This window comes from Eschrichtius robustus, chromosome 21, assembly GCF_028021215.1.
Source record: "Eschrichtius robustus isolate mEscRob2 chromosome 21, mEscRob2.pri, whole genome shotgun sequence".
NCBI classification, from domain to species: domain Eukaryota; kingdom Metazoa; phylum Chordata; class Mammalia; order Artiodactyla; family Eschrichtiidae; genus Eschrichtius; species Eschrichtius robustus.
In genome coordinates, this window is record NC_090844.1 from 31,675,958 (window position 1) to 31,700,006 (window position 24,049).

The 24,049-nt window shown below is 35.6% G+C and overlaps 1 protein-coding gene across 1 annotated transcript in view; it reads right to left on the reverse strand.

Annotated features, from left to right (window-relative positions):
- Window positions 1-259: 259 nt before the first annotated feature.
- The window catches only part of ADAM32 (ADAM metallopeptidase domain 32), a 200,221-nt gene continuing 176,431 nt past the window's right edge, over window positions 260-24,049 (reverse strand). The window contains exons 19-22 of the mRNA XM_068531996.1: window positions 23,387-23,440; window positions 16,020-16,052; window positions 3,979-4,017; window positions 260-306 (exon numbers count right to left, since the gene is read on the reverse strand). Of these exons, the coding sequence (XP_068388097.1) occupies window positions 260-306; window positions 3,979-4,017; window positions 16,020-16,052; window positions 23,387-23,440 (173 nt within the window). The remainder of the gene's footprint in view (window positions 307-3,978; window positions 4,018-16,019; window positions 16,053-23,386; window positions 23,441-24,049) is intronic.

Below are 24,049 nucleotides of genomic sequence, written 5' to 3' on the forward strand. Positions count from 1 at the left end.
CAAAATAATTATAAACATCTTGTCTCTCATTAAGACAACTAGCTTTTCCCTATGTATCAAAAGAGTAGGCAAACAATAAAAATTTAATAAACTGAAGAAAAGACTGAGTTAATTAATACTCATTCCCAGAATGGAAAATATTAATAAGTTGCTTTTAGTGTAGTACTTTATCAATTGTGGCTGCTCAAAAAATATTAAACAATTTTTTGTTCATTCTTATTTTCAACATATACTTACTTAATAAGAAACATTTCTTATGTCACTTACATGCTGGTATTTGTTTGGGCACTACTTTCTGAACTCGACCTAAATAAAAATAAAAATGTCCAAAAGTTAATACTAAGAAACCTGCCTACTTTAAGAATGAAGATCTAGCCATTTCATACCAAAACTAACTCTTTTAACACCTGGAGCAGGAAAATAAGTAGCAATCTTATTTACCCAACACCAAGTGCAACACATAGTGCAAAATTTAAATCCTCCAGTGGGGAAACATATCAAGACAGCAGAGATGCATTTTTTTCTTTATCACCTCTAAGCACAGTATATAAGTTTGATTCTGAATGCCTAAATTTGGCCTTCCAGTTACAAGTTAGCTTTTTATTTGTTGACAAGTAAATTGCCACATTTTGCAAATTAACATTCACATTTACTTCTGGGCAAACTAGCAGACTTAACTGACAGAATAAGTTCCCCTTTCTATTCCACAAGGAAAGTTTCCCGTTTCTACTCTGCAGAAAAGCTGAAGATAATAGCGCAAAAATTTCATACCGAACTGAGACTGACAGCCAGAAAAGGCTCTTTGTCTGTCAGTAAAAAATGAAGAAACGAGAAATTCAGAAAGAAAACAGGAGCAAAAGCTGAATGACTACAAGGGACTCTGAATTACTTGTACCCTAAGGGATATGATTTTAATAACCCTAGCTTGGTAGGAGTTTAGGGTACAGATATTTAGATGTTAGAAAGCTAGAGTGAAGCCCAAGCCTGGTAGTCTTGAATGGAGTTAACAAAAGGTATGGCCACTGGGAATGCAATAGGCAAATTGTCTCAGCCATGTGGATGGAAAGGGATCACCTAGAGATGCAGGACCCCAGACCTCCACCATCTATAGAGGCAGGACCACAATTCCTCAATTTCATTACCCACAAATATGAACTAGCAAGCATAGAAAATATTAAAACATTCATGCCCCAAGGCAGGGAAAGCTGAAACATTTCCCTCTTCCTAACGTATGCCTCTACAACTCGGGGTGTGCAGAGTTCTCATGAGAACAATCATTGCCCCTGAGGATGAGCTTACAAGTCTAAATTACAAACAACTGTGTGTTAAGTGCCCACAGGCACAGCACAGCAGAACAAAAAATTCACATATTGAGATCGATGGATAATATAAAAAACCTTTAATAGAAACGTTTAGGATCTCCACAGAGTTTCAGTCAGAAGTAAGGCAAGAAAAGGATAGCTGTTAAGAGAATGGGTGATTTGGAAACTAATATGAGGAAATCAGTGCCAGAGAGAGACATGAAAAAGCATAGCATATGAACAGCCCGGTTAACAACTATGGAGGATAAAGTGAGAAGACTCTCCCAAATATAGTCATTTCAGATGTAGAAAAGATAAAGAATGGAAAAGAGGCGATAACTAAAGAGATAATGACTGATTGTTTTCCCAGAATTAATGACCTGAATGCTGGTATCTAAAGACTATATGGAATCCAGAGCAGCGTAAATAAAAACAAATTATATCAGAACATATCATAATAAAATAACAAGACAAAGAGGAAATCTTAGAAGTCACTTAGAGTAAACACATTAATTGAAAGGGAATAAGTAAGTTAATCAGACTGTCAACTGAGGTCTCATCAATGCCAGGAAATGTCACATTACAGCAACACAATACTTTAAAAGAGCTGTGGAAGGTGACTCCCAACCACACGTCTGTAACCGTCTAAGTTGCCTTTCAAAGATGAGTGTGAAAAAGACATGTTCAGACATTTAACATCAAATGCTTATAATCACAGAAACTAACTAAAACTAAAAGGGTTATACTTCAGGAAAAAGGAAGCTGAAATCAAAATGAACAAAAAAAAAAACGGACTCAAGAATGAATAGTGGGAGTTCCCTGGCAGTCCAGTGGTTAGGACTCAGTGTTTTCACTGCTGCGGCCCAGGTTCAGTCCCTGGATGGGGATCTAAGATCCCGCAAGCCATGCAGTGCGGCCAAAAAACTAAAATAAATAAATAAAATAAAATACAGGGTTAAATACCATTTAAAAAAAAGAATGAATAGTGACCAAAGCAATTGGTAAATATGTTGTTAAACCCTAGTAAGTATTCATTTAATATAAAATGATAATAATAATAATAACTGACAAATGGAGGGGGAGTTGTGTAGGTGATCTAATATCCTTCGGTTGTTTAGAAGAAGACTGAAAATATTGAATTTTAGATATTTAAAAAATTAATTAGACCTAAAGTAGTACTAATATAACATATACCAGGATTCATCCCACCTCCCTGCCTTCTTTGACCTCAACAGTCTTTCCCACTGACTTTCTTCCAGAAAAAGATTATTCCAAAAATAAATGACCTGAAAACTATAGTGGATGTTATGTTAGTAAAACATAGCAGTAGAGTCAAGTGACATTCTTTAAATATAAATGAATAAAATTATCCTAAAAATGTTTCCCTGGTGTATACCAAGCCTGAAGGCTAGACCAGTGGATTAACATTCCAAATTATACTACTCTAGTTGAAATGTGCATTTACCTATGGGTAATTCTATTCATCCCTCACCCAATGTAGGTGAATTAATATCCTAGGAGAGATGAATTATGTTGACAAGGTTTCAGGATGAGAGATAATATAATAAGAGAGGGAGAAATGGGGGCAGTTATAACATTATAGATACATAGATTGTGTGTGTGTGTGTATTTGTCTATGTACCTTTGTGTTTGTGGATTTTTTTTGGTCTGGTTGCCTGTGTGTGGAAAAGATTAAGTAATCATGCATTCATTCAACAAATATTTATTAAGCACTTACCATAAACCAAGAACTCTGCTACATGCTGGCTATACAGTGCCATCCTCTATGGTAACAGAGTATAATAAGACATATGTCCAAGGTGAGGAAAAAGTAACTGTGTTTGAGGACCATAAGATAACTCCCTGATACTGAGAGGATATATAATGAAAATCAATTTTTTTAGCTTGGTGAGAGTAACTCATGTCTCCATAAGTGTCACTAAAAGGAGAAGATCATAATGTCAAAAGAGAGATAAAGGATAAGAAAAGCAGGCATTGTAATGGAAGAGGAAGACCTCTTCTGGAATAAAAGAAATTAAACAACCCTGTTGTGCAGCCTAGACAGCTTACTCTGTAGATTTGGGTGTGTCTGCTAAGTGTACTTTGGAGGGACCTAGGTAGAATAACACCATCCAAAATTGTTGGATGTAGAAAACTAAACAATTATTGTATTATTATACAGACATATCCAGCTTTCAGGAAATGGAAGGAGACCTAATTAAAACTACTTTGTAATCCTGAAAGGCTATGGAACACACAGAATTGTTACTCCTTTACAATCTTTTTCTTCAGCAGATTTTCCCTACGTGACCAGGGTAAGCCCTCATTCAGTTGTTCATGAGCATACATATTGGACTTCTAGAGTCCCCAGTTAAAGAAGTAAACTTCCCCATTTATGAGTTAGCACCATAAACATTTCACCAATCATTTATTCCTTTGTTTCTCCAGAATAAACTCCCAACATACATTAACAAACTGAAGAAAAGAAGACATTGATTTATTTGGACAAATACTCACTACTTAAGTTAGCAAATACTAAGAGGAATTTTTTTGTGTGTAGTACCTTATCAATTGTTGCTGCTCAATTAATACTTAGCAATTACTTGTTGATTATCAATTTGTTCATCTTATTTTTTAACACATACTTATTTTAAGAAATCCTTTCTAATTTACTTACCTGACAGTATCTGTTTGGCTACTACTTTCTGATGTGGACCTAAAATGCAAGTGAAAATAATGCTTCTAAGTTAATACTTTAAAAAAAGTGTGCCTCCATAACAAATGAGTATCAGACCATTTTGTAACCTGTATTAACTCTTTTATACCACTAATCACCACTAATGCATCATTTCAAAGGATTACTAAGTTACAGTATGCAAATAAGTAACATTCTTATTTACCAATATACCATGTCCATAGAGAATATAAATGTCAAATTCTCAAATAGAGGAGAAAGAAAACAGACTTGTCGCTTCCCAGCTCAGAATATATGCTTGATTTTGAATGCCTGATTCTGGGCTTTAGGTTCTAACCTAATGTTTTACCCACTAGTAAACAAATTACTGTAGGTGGTGATTTAAAACCCTCACTGACTTCTAAACAATCAGGCAGACTGGGCTGACAGGGTAATTTCCACCTCCTATTTGACACACAGAGAAATAGTGAAAAAAAATAACACAAAATGCTAATGAAAATTTAAGGGAAGGAAGCGACATTTCTAATGATAGTCTGAAAAAAAGAGAGGATATAGGAAGCACGAAAGGTAAATAGGAACTAAAGCTGAATGACCCTAGAGGTCGGGGAATCAGTTAGGGAGTGGAGCCCACCTGGAAAACTGGAGCTGACCACCTCCTCTAACCTTGGAAGCCATGAAAGGCCATACCACCCACTAAGTGGAGACAGTATTATCATGAGTCTTAGAGATGCTGCAGGGAGATTGCTTCAGAAGTATAGATGGAAAAGGATCACCTAGAGACACAGGAATCTTAGGTGCTTAAAATGCTTTAGGGATATGGATGGGAAAAAACATCACACACAGAAAGAGGAATCTTAAGCCTTTACTGTACAGGTTCAGGATACTAATTCATGTTTCCTATGAATTCTAGATCTCCATGTGTAACAAACACCTCAAAAGTTTATGACTGGGAGGGGAGTCTGAGGGAGAATGGATACATGTATATGTATGGCTGAGTCGCTTTGCTGTGCACCTGAACCTATCACAACACTGTTAATCGGCTATACGCCAATATAAAATTAAAAGCTCTTTTAAAAAGTTTATGACTTAGGAGAGTAAAACAAAATAATCTTGACAAGGAGGAGTCTACAAAGCACGATATGCAGAATTCTCATGAGACAATCATTGCTGCTTAACATGGCCTTACAATCAAATAAAAAAGCCAGTAAGAGGTAATGTCCACCTCTTACAGAGTAAACTAATGAATTCATACACTAACAATTATAGGTAACAGGAAAAACTTCAAAAAAAAGAATGTTTAGGATTTCCATAGAGATCAGTAAAGGAACAAAATTCATTAAACAAGTAATGACAGAATGAGACCGGCCAAGATGGCAGAATAAAGATATTGAGCTCAACTTCTCTCACACCAAAATCACAACTATTTGCAGAACAACCATAGATGAAAAACACCAGAACCTACATGAAAAGATCTACAACTAAATATATAAAGAAGGAACCACACGAAATGGGTAGGAGTGGCAGAGTCATAATATAGTCAAGACCCATACGTCCCGGATGGGTGATCCACAATGGGAAAATAATTACAGTTGCACAGGTCCTCCCCAAGGTGTGAGGTGCCCCACATCAGGATGCCCAGCCCAGGAGTCCTGTGCTGGGAAGATGAGTCCCCAGAACATTTGCTGAAGGCTAATGGGGTTCACTTTCGGGAGACCAGAGGGCTGTGGAAAATAGACTCCATTCTTAAAGGGCACACACACAATCTCACACGCTCCAGGACACAGGGCAGAAGCGGTGAGTTGAATGGAGCCTGGGTCAGACCCACCTGCTGATCTTGGAGAGTCTCCCGGAGAGGCAGGAGGCAACCGGAGTTCACCCTGGTGACACAGACACTGACGGCAGCCATTTTGGGGAGCTCGTTCTACCTCGTGGACACCAGTACTGGCAAGTACCATTCTGGAATCCTCTTTCTAGCCTATTAGCCCCAGGACTAGTCCCATGCCCGCCCAACATCCTACAGGCACCAGTACTGGGACAGCTCAGGGCAAGGAAATAATTGGGCAGGGACACAGCCTCACCCACCAGCAGACAGGCTGCCTTAAGACCCCCTGAGCCCACGGCCGCCCCTGGTTATGGCCCTGCCCACCAGAGCGTGCAGGGCCAGGCCCCAAACAGCAGTGCACAGGCACTAGACCCAGGACCCCCATGGTTCTGCAGCCAGAGACCCTGGGACCCAGCTCGACTCCTAAGTAGGCAGGCACCAGCCCCAGAATCCATAATCCCACCCACTAGAGAGCCTGCTCTAGACTCAGGACCAGGCTCACCCACCAGCAGGTGGACACCAGGCCCAGGACAAGTGCAGCCCCATAGCCTGTGCCCCCCCCCCCACTAGAAGGCAAATACAAGCTTCAGGACACACTGGGCCCTGCAGCCAGCTGTGTCAGGATCTAGCCCCACCCACCAGTGGTCTGACACCAGCCTTGGGACCCCTGGGCACTGTAGGCAGACCCCAAGATTAGCTTTGTCAGTGGGCCAACACTAGCCCCAGGAATGGGCTTCACTCACTGGGGGGTTAGCAACATCTCCAGGATCTCCTAGACCCCAACTCCACCCACCAGTGAGCCAGCACTAGCCTCGGACCCCTGCAGGGTTTCACATCCAGCTGTCTTGCGACCCAGCCCTGCCAACCAACAGCCCACAGCTTCCACACAAGGCGAGGCCTGGCAACCAACCAGACCAGGGACCAGCCAAGCCTATAAAACCACTTACTGTAGCCAGCCTGCCACAACAGAAGGACACACACAGCCCACATAGGGAGCACCCCTAGAGCATATAGCTCCGGTAACGAACAGGGAGTGTGCTGCTGGGATACATAGGACATCTCCTACAAAAGGTCACTTCTTCAAGATTGGGAAACATAATCAACATACCAGATACATGGAAATCAAAATAGCAAGTTAGGTGAAATGAGGCAACAGAGGAGCAAGTTCCAAACAAAGGACAAAGATAAAACTCAGAAGAACTAAGTGAAATGGATATAGGCAATCTACCCAGGAAAGAATTTAAGGTAATGATCAGAAAGAGGATCAAAGAACTCAGGAGAAGAATGGATGAACAGAATAAGAAGTTAGAAGTTTTTAACAAAGAGTCTGGAAAATATAAAGAACAACCAAACAGAGATGAAGAATATAATAACTGAAATGAAAAATACACTAGAAGGAATCAATAGTAGACTAAATGATACAGAGGAATAGATCAGGGAACTGGAAGAAAGAGTAGTGGAAATCACTGATGCTGAACATAAAAAAAAAAAAAAAAAGAAATGAGAACAGTTTAAGAGACCTTCAGGACAACATCAAGCATACTGACATTCTCATGATAGAAGTCCCAGGAGAAGACAGAGAGAAATGGGCAGAGAACATATTTGAAGACACAGTAGCTGAAAACTTCCCTAACCTGGGAAAGGAAGTAGACATCCAGGTACAGGAATTACAGACTGGGTGCTTAAACAGCAGACATCTGTTTCTTAAAATTCAGGAGGCTGGGAAGTCCAAGATCAAGGTGTCAGCAAATTTGGTTCCTGGCGAGAACCTATTTCCTGGCTTGCAGGTGGCTGCTTTCTTGCTGTGTCTTCACATGGTGCAGAGAGAGAAGGAGCTCTGGTCTCTCTTCCTTGTCTTATAAGAACACTAATCCTGTCATGGGGACCCCGCTTTCATGACCTCATCTAAACCTAATTTCAGCCCAAATGCCCCAACTCCTAATACCATCAGATTGGGGGATAGGGTTTTAACATGTGAATTTGGGAAGGGGAGACATTCAGTCCATAAGACTACTTAAAAACTCATTCCAAAACTTAGTACCTCAAAACATTTATTAACTCTCTTGGTTCGGTGAGTTGACTGGGATCAGCTGAGTAGTTCTCATTTGGGGTCTCTCATGAAGTTGTAGTCATGTGTCAGATGGATATCTAAGATAGGTGGATGTTTACATGCTGTCAACTAATGACAACTATCAGCTGGGAGCTCAGTTGGAGCTGTCACCCAAAGTGCCTGCATGTAGCTTCTCCATGTACTGGAGCATCTTGCAGCATGGCAGCTGGGTTCCAAGATAGAGGAATGCAAGAGCAAGCATTCCAAAAGGCCCAGCTGACAGTTACGTGACCTCTATATTAGCTATACATTGGTGATTACATACAGAATCATAAAGAGAGTCAACTACTTCTTTTGGTAAGAATCTTTCTTAGGTGGTATTGTGCACTTCCAGTGGAAGGGACGTAATATCTGGTTGTTTGTCTTTTTATGATAACATCCATTGATGATCAAACATCTAGATAAAGTAATTCATCAGGAGTTTAAATTTGCATTTTTCAAAGATCATTCTGGCTAGACTACAAGTTCTCTTAAAAAGAAATAAATGTCACAGTTATGTGCAGCTTTATGAGAATGGCAATCAAAACCAAGCCATAATGATATAAAGATTTATTGGGTGTCTTATCCTGGTTTGGTCATTTTAATAGTCTAAAAATAAATAAGTTCAAAGGGAAGAAAAAAAGGAATAAGTTGCTTTGGCATACTCTTTCCCTGATGCTGTTCAATTACGTCAAAAAGAACCTCATTAAAAAAATTTTTTTGAAATAAAACATCAGTCCTTAAAGGTTAACAAAAAATCATTAACCCCACAACAGGATAGATAACTGTAGTCTTAATCATTGGGTTGCAAGTACTTGCTTTTTCTTTCCTTTCTCCTTTTTAAAAAAATTTTTTTAAATTAATTAATTAATTTTTTTGGCTGCGTTGGGTCTGTTGCTGTGCGTGGGTTTTCTCTAGTTGTGGCGAGCGGGGGCTACTCTTCGTTGTGGTGCATGGGTTTCTCATTGCTGTGGCTTCTCTTGTTGTGGAGCATGGGCTCTAGGCACACGGGCTTCAGTAGTTGTGGCTTGCGAGCTCTAGAGCGCAGGCTCAGTAGTTGTGGCGCATGGGCTTAGTTGCTCCGTGGCATGTGGGATCTTCCTGGACCAGGGCTCGAACCCGTGTCCCCTGCACTGGCAGGCAGATTCTTAACCACTGCGCCACCAGGGAAGCCCTAAAATTTTTTTAAAATTTAGGTATAGTTGATATACAATATTTTATAAGTTACAGGTGTACAGTATAGTGATTCATAATTTTTAAAGGCTATACTCTATTTATAGTTATTATAAAATATTGGATTTTTTCCCTGTATTGTACAATATGTCCTAATAGATGACTATAAGGAAACAGAAATACAAATCCAGGAATCAGAGTGTCCCCAAAAGGATAAACCCAAAGAGGAACACAAGACACATTATAATTAAAATGGCAAAAATTAAAGATAAAGAGAGAGTATAAAAAGCAGCATGGGAAAAGCAACAAGTTACACGCAAGGGAATATGTATGTATGTACATACATATTAATAAGTACATATTTATTAATAAGTATGCACATATTAATAATTACTTAAATGAAAATGGACTAAATGTTCCAACCAAAATACATAGAGTGGCTGAATGGATACAAAAATAAACCCATATATATGCTGCCTACAAGAGACTTATTCAGTGCTAAAGACACACAAAGACTGGAAGTGAGGGGATGGAAAAGGTATTCCATGTAAAAGAAAATTAAAAGAAAGTTTGGGTAGCATTACTTATATTAGATAAAATAGACTTTAAAGCAAAGACTGTTAGAAGAGACAAAGAAGAATATGATATAACAATCAAGGGTTCAATCCAAGAAGATATAACAATTGTAAATATATATGCACCCAACATAGGAGCACCCAAATAATTGAAGCAAATTTCAACAAAAATAAATGGAGAAATCGAGAGTAACACAACAATAGTAGGGAATTTTAACACCCTACTTAGATCAATGAACAGATCATCTAGACAGAAAATCAATAAGGAAATATTAAATGACATATTACAACAGATCAACTTAATAGATATATATATAGAACATTCCATCCAAAAGCTGAAGAATACACATTCTTTTCAGGTGTGCAAGGAAAATTCTCCAGGACCGAGCTCATGCTAAGCTACAAAACAAGCCTCGGTAAATTTAAGAAACATTGAAATCATATCAAGCATCTTTTCGGACCACAGCGCTACGAGACTAGAAATCAACTATAAGAAAAAAAAAACTGCAGAAAACACAAACGCGTGGAGGCTAAACAATATTCTACTAAATATCCAATGGATCACTGAAGAAATCAAAGAGAAGATTAAAAAAAACATACCTGGAAACAAATGAAAATGAAAACACAACCATCCAAAATCTATGGGATGCAACAAAAGCAGTTCTAAGAAGGAAGTTTATAGTTATACAAGCTTACCTAGGGAAACAAGAAAAATCTCAAATAAACAACCTAACCTTATACTTAAAGGAACTAGAAAAAGAAGAACAAACAAAACCCCAAATAGTAGAAGGAAAGGAACCATAAAGATCAGAGTAGAAATATATGAAATAGAGACAGAAAAAAAAAAAATAGAAAAGATCAATGAAACTAAGAGCTGGTTCTTTGAAAATACACACCAAATTGATAAAAACTTTAGCCAGACTCATCAAGAAAAAAAGAGAGAATCCAAATCAATAAAATCAGAAATAGAAGTTACAACTGACATCACAGAAATACAAGGATCATAAGAGACTACTAAGAACAACTATATGTCAATAAAATCAACAACCTAGAAGAAATGGACAAACTCCTAGAAATGTACAATCTCCCAAGACTGAACCAAGAAGAAATAGAAAATGTGAATGGATCAATAATCAGTAATGAAATTGAAACTGTGATTTTAAAACTCCCAGCAAACAAAAGTCCAGGACCAGACGGTTTTACAGGTGAATTGGACCAAACATTTAGAGAAAAGTTAACACCCATTCTTCTCAAACTATTTCAAAAAATTGCAGAGTAAGGAATGCTTCCAAACTCATTCTACAAGGCCAGCATCCTCATGATATCAAAACCAGTAAAAAGAAAGGAAGGAAAGAAGGAAGGAACGAAGAAAGAAAGAAAGAAAGAAAGAAAGAAAGAAAGAAAGAAAGAGAGAGAGAGAGAGAGAGAGAGAGAGAGAAAGAAAGAAAGAAAGAAAGAAAGAAAGAAAGAAAGAAAGAAAGAAAGAAAGAAAGAAAGAAAGAAAGAAAGGAAGAAAAAGAAAACTACAGGCCAATATCACTGATGAACACAGATGCAAAAACCCAGGACAAAATATTAGCAAACAAAATCCAACAATACATTAAAAGTATGATACACCATGATCAAGGGGGATTTATCCCAGGGATGCAAGCATGGTTTGTTATCCATAATTCAATCAATGTGATATGCTACATGAACAAATTGAAGAATAAAAATCATATAATCATATCAATAGGTGCAGAAAAAGATTCTGGGTACAAAATTCAACTTTCATTTCTGATAAAAACTCTCCAGAAAGTGGGCATAGGGGGAACACACCTCAACATGATAAAGGCCACATGTGATAAGCCCACAGCTAACATCATACTCAATGGTGAAAAGCTGAAAGCATTTCCTTTAAGAAAAGGAAGAAGACAAAGATGCCCGCTGTCACCACTTTTGTTCAACACAGTAACAGAATTCCTAGCCATAGCAATCAGACAAGAAAAAGAAATAAAAGGAATCCAAGTTGGAAAGGAAGAAGTAAAACTGTCACTTTTTTGCAGATGAAATGATACTATACACAGAAAATTCTCATCAATGAATTCAGTAAAGTTGCCGGACACAAAATTAATATACAGAAATCTGTTGCATTTCTATACACTAGCAACAAACTATCATAAAGAGAAATTAAGGAAACAATCCCATTTACCATTCCATTAAAAAGAAGAAAATACCTAGGAAGAAACCTACCTAAGGAGGCAAAAGACCTGTACTCAGAAAACTATGGCACTGTTAAAAGAAACTGAAGATGACACAACAGATGGAAAGATATACTATGTTCTTGGATTGGAAGAATTAATATTGTTAAAATGATCCTATTACCCAAGGCAATGTACAGATTCAATGCAATCCCTATCAAAATACCAATGGCATTTTTCACAGAACTAGAACAAATAATTCTAGAATTTGTATGGAAACACAAAAGACCACTGATAGCCAACACAATCTTGAGAAGGAAGGACAGAGCTGGAGGTATCACACTCCCTAATTTCAGACTATATTACAAAGCTACAGAAATCAAAATAGTTTGGTACTGGCACAAAAACAGACATGTAGATCAATGGAACAGAATAGAGAGCTCAGAAATAAACCCACACACTTATGGTCAATTAATCTACAAAAAAGGAGGTAAGAATATACAGTGGAGAAAAGACAGTCTTGTCAGTAAGTGGTGCTGGGAAAACTGTACATCTGTATCTAAAAGAATGAGATAGAACATTTTATTACACCATATACAAAAATAAACTCAAAATGAATTAAAACCAGAAACCATAAAACTCCTAGAAGAGAATGTAGACAGAACACTCTTTGACATAAATTGTAGCAATATTTTTTTGGATCTGTCTCCTAAGGCAAAGGAAACAAAAGCAAAAATAAACAAATGGGACCTAAGTAAACTTAAAAGGTTTTGCAGAGCAAATAAAACCATTGAGAAAACAAAAAGACAACCTACTGAATGGGAGAAAATATTTGCAAGTTATATGACCAAAAAGGGGTTAATATACAAAATATATAGTGCATCTAACTCAAAATCAAAAAACCAAACAACCGATTAAAACAATGTGCAGAAGACTTGAATGGAAATTTTTCCAAAGAAGATATACATAGGCTAACAGACACATGGAAAGATGCTAAACATCACTAATCAGCAGAGAAATGCAAATCATAACTACAACAAGCTATCATCTCACATCTGTGAGAATGGCTATCATCAAAAAGACCACAAACAACAAATGTTAGTGAGGATGTGAAGTAAAGGGAACCCTCATACACTGTTGGTGGGAATGTAAATTGGTGCAAACACTGTGGAAAACAGTATGAGGTTCGTCAAAAAACTAAAAATAGAACTACCACATGATCCAGTAATTCCACTCCTGAGTATATATTGAAGAAATGAAAATACTACTTCGAAAAGATACACATACCCCAATGCTTGTAGCAGCATTATTTACAATAGCCAAGATATGGCAGCAAACTTGTGTTCATCAACAGATGAATGGATAAAGAGGATGTGGTATATTTACACACAATGGAATATTACTCATCCATTAAAAGGAAAGAAATTTTGCCATTTGCAACAATATGGATGGACTTGGAAGGTATTATGCTAACGAAATAAGTCAGGGAAAGACAAATACTGCATGTTATCACTTATTTGTGTAATATAAAAAATGAAATGAACTAGTGAATATAACAAAAATAGAGTCACATATATAGAGAACAAACTAGTGGTTACCAGTGGAGATAGCAAGGGGGCAAGGGACAAGAGAGGGATAGGCAATTAAGAGGTATCAACTACTATGTATAAAATATATAAGCTACATGGGTATATTGTGCAGCACACGGAATATTGCCAATATTTTATAATAACAATAAATGTAGCATAATCTTTATAAAAATTATTAATCACTATGTTGTATACCTGAAACGTATAATTTTGTAAATCAACTATACCTCAATAAAAAAAGAAATGACAGAACTGAAAAAAAAAGAATTGTTGATTTTGAATTGTTTAGGGAAATCACCTAGAATACTAAACAGAATATAAAATATACATAAAAGTCAAGTTAAGAAACATGGAACAATTTAGACACAGAAAATTTAGAATGGGGGAGAGTCAGTATTTGAAGAGAAAAAGTCTAGAACTTTTCCAGAACTGAAGAAAGGTATGAGTCTTCACACTGAAAGAAAATATTGAGTCCAGCTCATGATTTTTTAAAAAATCTCTACCAGAATACATTATAACAAAATAACAACTCTAAGGACAAAGAATACATGTAGAGGCTATGTTAGGCAGAATTCTAACAATGGCTATGTTAGGCAGAATTCTAAGGTTCCATTCCTTGGTTATTCAAACACTTTTCAAAGTACTGCTCTGAAAAGATTTTGCAAATGTAATTAAAGCTCCAAATCTGTTGGCCTTAAAATACAGAGATTATTTTGGTGGGCCTGACCCAATCAGGTCAGCTCTTTACAAGTAGAGTTTTCTCCTGCTGGTAGAGGAAAGAAATTAAGAGAGAGTCAAAGCCTTAGGAAGACTTACATTGCCCTTGTTTCTTTAAAGGTGAAGGGAGGTACATGAGTAGCAATGCAGGTGGCCTCTGGGAGAGAGAGGGGCTCCAAGCAGACAGGCAACAAGGAAAGAGATACCTCAGACCTACAGCTGCAAGAAATTGGATTTTTCTTACAACCCAAATGAGCTATGATCCCAGCCTGGCCTTCAGGCCTTCAGGTCAGACTTGTGACAACCCAGCCAAATCCACCTGAATTTCTGACTTACAGAACTTGCACGTAGTAAATGAATGTTGTTTAAGTCACTGAGTGTGTGGTAGTTTGTTATGCAGCAATAGGAATACAATGACTAGGTAAAACTCATATTAATCATAAAGGAATAAATGAATCCACACACTACCAGAAGATTTATCATCACCAGTAGTAAATGCCACACTACACTGACATATCTTCAAATAGCGAAGGCAAAATAACTCTCAGCATAGAAGTCCATACTACATAAACTCATACTCAAGAGTGAAAATAAAGATAATTTTAGGTGGATAAGATAAATAGTTTACTACACACAGACTCACTGATGGAAATTCTAAGAGAGGTACTTCACCAAAAGGGAGATTGAACATTAAAAAATGGAATTAAATTCAAAAAAGAATAGTGAGTAAATAAGTTACAAATATGTAGTGAGATCCTAGTATGTTTTGATTAAATGTAATAATGATAATGATGACTTATTTGTATCAGGTTAAAATTCAGGAGTAACTGAAAACCAAATGATAATGCTATGGAAGAGTGAAGAAAAGAGTATAAGGTTTAATGGTCTAAGATCCATAAATTGTTAGAAGAAGATTATAAGTACTTTCATATCTAAAATTGTAACTTTATCTACATTTAATTTTAATAATTTAATAAATCATAATATAATAACTAAAGAATTAAAGAATATCACTAAAGAATATAACTAGAACCTATAATGACCAAACTGATAGAAGGAAAGAAAAAACAATGAAAGCACAATCAATATGATGGAATACATGAAAGTAGAGAAAATACTGAAAAAGCATGATAAATAGAAAAAAACAGAACAAAATGGTAGAATTTAGTTTAAACATATCAGCAAACATATTATAAGTATATAAACATATTCAATTCAACTACTGAGAAACTCTTGAGGTTACATATTTTAAAATTCCATTGGCAGGCTGTTTTCAGGAGACCAAATTAAATAAAAGGTTGAAAGTAAGGGGATGAAAAGTTACATTAGATAATGTAATAGAATAGAATGTTGGTATAGCAGTTATAAAACAGTAAGGACTGAATTTATTGTTAAGAAATATTAACAGGGACAATATGCTATTTATTAATGATTAAAAGAAAAGCACAGCTAAGTCAGTGTAATTAGTTCTCATCAACCCATAATTATTATAGAAATTTATACATGAGTTCTGTCATGTACATCTATCAAATGTCAAGCATTTGCTTGTTTGTTTACCCAAGCAGTACATAAATATAACCCAAGTTGGGTAATTTCCAGGCACTATACATCCTTTTTCTTTACTAATTATACATATCCTATCTTTTATTAGAGTCAGCTATTTTATTCCTTGTTTCCTCAGAGTAGACTTCCAATAAGTATTTATTAAATGAATAAAAGACTAATTTACTAGAAACTAAATTACTATATACTAGTAGCCTGGTTTTCAGTGGATTACTTTACCAAATGTAGCTGTTCAAACAGTATCTAGACATTGTGAATTATTAATTCATTCTTAATTTTCAACATGTGTCTTAAGATGCCTTCCAGTTTACCTACCTGCTAGCATTTCTGTGAGTGCTGCCTTCTGATCTGGATATTAAAAAAAAAAAAAAGGAAAATAGTGTCCAAAGTTAGTCCTAAGAGCACTTGCCAACTGCATAAATAAAAGTCAGGCCATTTTATAAGCAGTATTATCTCTTTTACAAGGTAAGTTACCAAAAAAGAAAATAATGCCCAAGGTCACTGAACAAAGATGCAAATAAATAACATTTTTATTTACTTATATACCTCATCCACAAAGAGTGCATTTCAAACTTGTACTAAAGAAATTATCAAGAAGGCACAAATTTTCTTTTTCCTTATCACTTCTAAACACAGAATATAGGTTTGACCCTGAATTCCTGATTCTGACCTTTATACCCCAACTTTTAACTTTTTATTCATTGATAAAGAAATGCTACATTTTATAAGTTAAAACCCATACTGACTTCTAGAAAATCTGACAGAATGAGCTGGTGGGACAATTCCCCTTTCCATTCCTCATAGAGGAGTGCTGAAAAAAAATAAGACAAACAGTTAATACATAACTGAGGTTAACAACAAGAAAAGAATTCTCCTGGTGCTAGAAAAAGATGAAGAAACTGAGAGTTCAAAGGGTAAACAGGAGATAAAAGTGAATGATTGCAGGGGTGTCTAAACCAGTGACATGACTTTGGGACTAGAGATTTAATAGCCATTCCTTAGAAGTTATGAGGCCTTTGCATGCAAGGAAACTAAGTGAGCTCCTTAACTGGAGCCATTTAACCTGGGAGCCATGAATGTCCGTACCACCCATTACACAGGGATAGTAAAAATTCTGACCAGTGGCCTTTGGAATGCAGCAGGGAAAGGGGGATATGCAACAGGAATAGATGGGGGAAAATGCATCACTGCAGAGTCCCAAGCCTCCAAAAAATGTACTTTCAGGGCCCCAGTCACACTCCTACAACTTCTTGAACACCATGCATAGCAGTTGTTCCAAATATTTTTGCTTTAAAAGCAGCAAAAATGAAACCACCGACATGTGTATGTCTTCAACACAGGGCATGCAGAATTCTCATGGGAAAAGCATAGACACTGAAAAGAAAAGACACTGAAGAGTAAAGAGGTTTGTACAATTACAAACCCCTAATAGATAATGTCAACAGCCAGAGCAAAACAATGAGTTCACACACCAAGAAATACAAATGATTAAAAAACTTTGAGAATATTTAGAATCTCCATAGAGATTTTTGCAAGAATAGAATCCAAAAGTCTAGAACAGGACAGAGAAGGAAGAATTGGTGAAATGAGAGTGATCTGAGGAAATCAAACAGAATGTGAGATGGAGAGAGAGCTATGAAAGTGCAGTTACAAACCATAAAGACACACTTCCAATTCCGGTGAAGACAGAGTAACAGACTGGATTTACCCTCCTGCCCAAAACAAATGAATATCTGGACAAAATATATTAAATGCTGGTTTTCAGACACTGACTATTAGGCAGGATAGTGATCTATGAGAGAAGGGAATAAAGGTGAGACCTGTGATTGCCCCTTGTTACTGCCTGAGGAGAGTTGCCATCCTGTAGCACAGCAAGGGAAACCCAGGCAAAGCCAGAAGTCTCCCTGAATTGAGGTAATAGGGTGTGGGGATGCCAAGGCAGCTACACTTCTCAGGGCAGAATACCAGAGAAGGAAGGAGGTGCACAGAGAGCTCCTGAGATCTGTGGAGGGTCCTCTTTGAGTGTTCTGCAGAGTACCAATCACTGAATGCAAGTGAAGAAACTCCCTGAGCCAGAGAAAAATTATTAGAAATTAATAAAGGAAGCAATCTCTTGTACTCATATAGGAACAGGAATAGTTTGTGTTCCCACCATCTGAGTTGAAAAATCTCATAATTCACAGTGAGTTTGGTAGAGTTACATGGAAGGGTATTGCCTCCGTAGTGCTAACCATTCTGATCCTGCTTAACGAAGCTTAAAAGCAATGGTGTTAGAACAACTGGATATTCTTATGCAGGAAAAGAAAAACACTCAATTCATACCCATACAAAACTTAGTTCAAATTGGATATAAGCCTAAATGCAAAACCTAAAACTATAAAACTTTTAAAAGAAAACATGAGAGAAAATCTTCATGAATTTTGGTTAGGCAAATATTTCCTAGATACAACATCAAAATCATGATCTATAAAAGAAGATATTGATACATTGGATTTCATCAGAATTTAAAACTTTTGCTCTTTAAAAGAGTGAAAAGAAAAGCCTTAGACTAGAAGAATATATTTGCAAATCATATATATAATAAAGCACTTATATCCAGCATTTATAATGAACACTCAAAATACAATAATAAGAAAACAAACAATCCAGTTTTTAAATGATCAGAAAGTTCTGACTGACTCAATAATAAAAAGACAACCCAATCAAAAAATGGGGTCTTTCAGCTGAAACTGCCATCTTCCAGTAATTTGTCAAAAAGACCAACACAAAAGAAAAGAGAAGAGGCACCTGCTATACATTCTCTAGACCTTTTAGAAAACATGGGGTTGTTCCTTTGGTCACATACATGGGAATCTACAAAAAAGTGATATTGTAGACAGCAAGGGAACTGGCACTATTTAAAAAAGGAATGTCCCACAAAGGTTACAAAAACTGGGAGTCTACAATGTTACCCAGCAGGCTGTTGGCATTGTTGAAAACAAACAAATTAAGGGCAAGATTCTTGCCAAGAGAATTAATGTACTTATTGAGGATATTAAGCACTCTAAGAACCAAGATCGCTCCCTGAAATGAGTGAAGGAAATATGATCAGAAAAAGAAGGAAGCCAAAGGGAAAGGAACATGGGTTTGACTGAAGCACCAGCCTGCTCCATCCAGAGAAGCACACTTTGTGAGAACCAGTGAGCTGGAAGCCATTCCCTATGAAATCATGCCATAATAGGCATAAAAATAAATAAATAAAAGACCTCCGGGTTGTAATTTTAATTAATTAATTTAAAATGGGTAAAATATTTGAATACACACTTCTCCAAAGAAGAGGTACATCTGACAAATAACCACATGAAACAACTGTCAGCATCATTAGTCATTAGAGAAATGCAAATTAAAACCATAATGAGATGCCACTGCACACTATCGAAATTGCTAAAATTAAAAAAATATATGACCATATAAGTGTTGGTGAGAATGTGGAGGAACTAGAACTCTCACATGCTAGTGGCTGGAATATAAGATAGAAGAACTGCTTTGCAAAACAGTTTAGCTCTTTCTTTAGAAGTGAAACATATACCTACCATATTACCCCGTCATTCCAGTCCTGGGTATTAACTAAGAAAAAGAACGCATATGTTCACATAGAAATTTGTAAGCAAATGTTCATAATGGCTTCATTTATAACAGCCCAAAACTGGAATGCATCCAAATAACTATCAACAGATGGAATGGATGAACAAATTATGGTATAATCATACAACTGAATACTTATCAGCAATAAAAGGAAAAAAAATGATCACACAAGAACATGGATGGATTGCAAAATAATCATGGTGAGTGAAATAGATCAGACAAAAAGAAGAGTACATACTGTATGATTCCATTTATATAAAATTCTAGAAAATGCAAACTAAGAAAGCAGATCAGCAGCAGTATGGGGGTAAAGCAGGTGGAAGAGGCAGGAGTGGGGCTTACAAAGGGGCACGAGGAAATTTGGGGGCATGACAGATATCTTCATAATCTTGATCACGGTGATGGTTTCATCAGTGTTACTTTTCAAATTATCAAAACATACAAAATTATACACTTAAAATATATGTAATTTACTGTATGTCAATTATACCACGATAGAACTATACATTAGAAAAAGAACAAGCTGTTGATACACATAACATCATGGATAAATGTCAAATGCATTATGCCAAGGGAAAGAAGACAGACTCAAAAGATTACATACTACAGTATATGATTCCATTTATACAAAGTTCTGGAATTGGCAAAACTATAGGCAAAGAAGACATCTGTCAGTGCCAGGAGCTGAAGGTGGGGTGAGAGGGAATTCTGAGGTGATCAAATTGTTCTATGTTTTATTGGGGTTGTGGTAAGTGTACATATTTGTTAAACTCATAGAATTACATAAACTAAAGAGATTAATTTTACTACATGTAAATTGTATCTCAGCTTTTAAAAACTTCATTCTTAGTGTTAAAAGAAAAGAAGAAAAAGGAGGAGAAGTATAAAGATGAGGAAGAGAACAACCATCACCATCTACCATGCAGGCTAGAATGGAAGACCCTAAAATATAGGGATTTCAGAAAAATAAAAGGGATAGAATGGGGAAGAGTCAAGCATTGAAGAGATAATGACTGAGAATCTTCCAGAACTGAAGAAAGACATGATAATAGAAGATTATTGTGAATTCAGAGCTGGAAAAATAAAAACAAACTCATATCAGAACAAGTAATAATTCAGTAACATAATACCTTGGACAAAAGAAAACTTGAGAAGCTAACTTAGAAAAAAAGTGCAACAAGTATAAAGGTAAAAATGAATTAATTAATCTGACAGCAGACATCTCAACAACAGTAAATGCCAGAATTCAATGGCATCATAAAAGGGCTGACAGAAATAACTGTCCACCTAAAATTCTATACCCATATAGAATTTCAAGAGTGAAAGTGAAATAAAACCATTTCCAGGCATATAAGGCAAACAGATGATTACACATAGACCGTCACTGCAATAACTACCAAAGCAGGTACTTCTCCAAGAATACTGAACCTAGAATGAAAAAAGCAGGATTCCAAAAAGAATGGCGATAATTATGGCATTGGTACACAAACCATGTGACAAAATTTCATAATATATACACACACATACTCAAAAATGAGTGTATGTATGTAAACACTGGTCAATATGAATAAGGTCTATAGTTTAATTGATAATATTGTACGAATACCAATTCTCTGGCTCTGAAAATGCGCTATGTTAATGTAAGATGTTATTATTGAGAAAACCTAAGTGATGAGTACAACGGAATTCTGTGCTATTTTTGCAACTTTTTATATTTCTTAAATTATTCCAAAACTAAGTTTAAAAAAAGGGAATCATAAAGAATCTGGGAAATATATCAGGAAATCCTAATAAGTATTAACTAAATATAATAATGATAAGAACACAATAACACAAAACTTATTTGGAGGGAACTGAAAAGCCAAATGACAAACAGATTGAAAAAGATAGGTTAGTGTTAAATGGCTAAGATCCTTGTGTTATTCAGAAGATTATATACAATGATTAAATTAAGACATTATACAACATTAGCTACAAATGCTAAAAGTTAACAAGAATCATTAAAACAATAAAAACAGAATATAAAAATGTACAAAATAGTAGAAGAGAAAAAGAAAAGAAGAAGAAAAAGCACAATCAAGAAAATGGATCTTGGGAAAAGGAAAAAATGCAAAAAAAAAAAAAAAAAAAGAGGATAGTAAGTAGGAAGAAAATAAGATGGTAAATTTCAATGTGAATATATGCCATCATATATTAAGCATATAAATGTAACAAACTCCACTACTGCATTTCATATAAAGGCTGTTTATAAGATACCAACTAAAATCAAAGAAAGGTTGAAAATAAGGGATGAAAAATATGTAATAGGTAAGTCTAACTTTCAAAGAGCAAGTTGATATATAGCAATATAAGAGTGAGAATAGAATTTAAGATACAACTATTAATGATAAAAAGAAAATACACAAAGAATATATAACTACATTGAACATTATGCATTTAGTCACTGCCTCAGAGTATATAAAGCTGAAGTCTCAACAATCAAAGAGAAAGCCATGACATGTTGGAAAATCTTAGTTTGCCTCTCATAGAAAATAAATTATCAAGTAGAGAAAAAATTAAAAAACCCAGTAAGGATAAAGATGATTTGAAACAGCACAATTAAAAAGTTTGTTCTAAAAACAAAGAAAAAAACATACTGCATCACATTAATTGAAGCATGCGTATCAAGCATACATTTTTACAAAAAAATGACTTCCTTTCTGGTTCCAACATTTAGGAGTCTAAATCATAGAGACAAAGCTTTCCCAATAAGGTAACAAAATTGGAAAATAACTTTTACAGCAACAAAAATAAATCATATAACTGACAACTAAAGACCATGATTTGTTCATGATTTAAATAAGAAATCGTGCTGGAAGTTTCTAATTTTTTTAACTGAACATCAGCTGTATCTTAAAAACTGGAGAATGTAGATGAAATGATATATAAGGGAGAAAGTTTTCACTTTAAAAGCATATTAGGAAAATAAGAAAAATTGAAAATTAATAAACAAAGCATTAGACTCCACAAAGGTAAAATTAACAAACACATAGCAAAGGTGAAGAGAGTAGCAAAGAGGAACAGAGACTAAGTTAAGGATAATAAACACACGGAAATATAGGCATCTCAACAGAACCACAAATTATATTTTTTAATTACTAATAAAATAGAAAAACCTCTGAGAAGACTGCTCATAAAAAAGAAAAAGGAAAAAAAAGAAAAACAAACTTAGAATTAGAAGGGTAAACATATGTATAAAGTATAAATATTTAAAATTATATATAATTCTAGATATGGCACAGGGATGTAGCCACGTGTAGTAAAAATATATGATACACACCAGCTTTCAGTGCAGAGGTTGTTCTCCGCAGAGAGGGAGATGGGGATTGCAGCTGTATAGACAGCGGTTTATTTCATAAGAGAAACAAAATATTCATGTTTATTTCCAGTGGTGGGCAAACGGTTGTTTGTCACCTTGTTCTGTCTTTGTTTTTGAACTATATTTTTAAATAAAAATATTTTATATACTAAATTATAAATTTGCCTTCTGAAGACTTTTCCCAGAGAATATTTTTAAAATTATTTCTTACATGAGGCAGCAATGCAAATTGAAATATTTCATTTGTGATAAGGCTCATAAATCTGCATTCCAAATAAATACTTCTGGTACTTCTCCTGTAGGTGGCACGGATCACTGGGCATTTGAAAGCAATAGATATGGATACATTTTAGTTCTTCCTCTCTCAATTACCAAGGCGATGACATTGGGAAGTTATTAAAACCACATTCCAAAATTTTTGCATCTTTAAAATAAGGATATTCAAAACTATCTCAAATAATTAAATGAGATACTCATGTAGCATTCAAAATTCCTGTAAAATGTAAAGTATTATGGCTGCTCATAATATTTCCTTATATGTGACTAGACTTAAATGGTACTAAAGTTTAACTTCAGAACACAAATTCAATTTACTCGCTACTTTGGGGTTCCTCTTTCTTGCTGAACCACTTTTTCAAAGGCTTCCATGAAACAGCTACTATGGTTGCTACGACGAGAACAGGTAAAGCAATGTAGATACCCAAAAGCCACCGCTTCTTCCCAGCCTTCTCAAAACCTCTTTCCTTGATTAAACCTAAAAATAAAAATACATTAAAAAGTCAGAGTAAAAAAATTAAGCTGTCTACTTTTACTTTCAAGTTACAGCAAACTAATTACAATGTTCTTAATGTTTATTGTTATTCAAGGAATATGGAAAAATAATAATAGAATCATAATACTTAAGACTATCTTTATAAACTCTCATTCTAAAAGAATAGAAACAAAGCTCCAGAAAGTTCCAACGTATTCTACATTATACAGCAGCTACAGCAAAATCCCACTATAAGTGGGACCCCAAAACTTCAATGATATATAATATGTAAGGTTATCCAACAAACTTGCATTGTTACAAGGTGCATTATCACAGAATTCCACTATATCTGTGCATATCCTGTTTTTCTTTATTAGACTGTTGGCTCTTTGACATTTAGGGATCTGTTTTTACATACGGAGTCACTGCAGTGTTACTAAAACGTCACTGCCATAAAAAACATGAGACTTGATTCCTAATCCTAATTCTGCAGCTAGTTAGCACTGGGTATTCTTTAAATTCCATGAGGAGTGGGACTCTGTTTTGCTTACTGTACATGCTTAGTGCCATATGATGAACACCTGTCAATAAATATTTGCTAAATCAATGAAT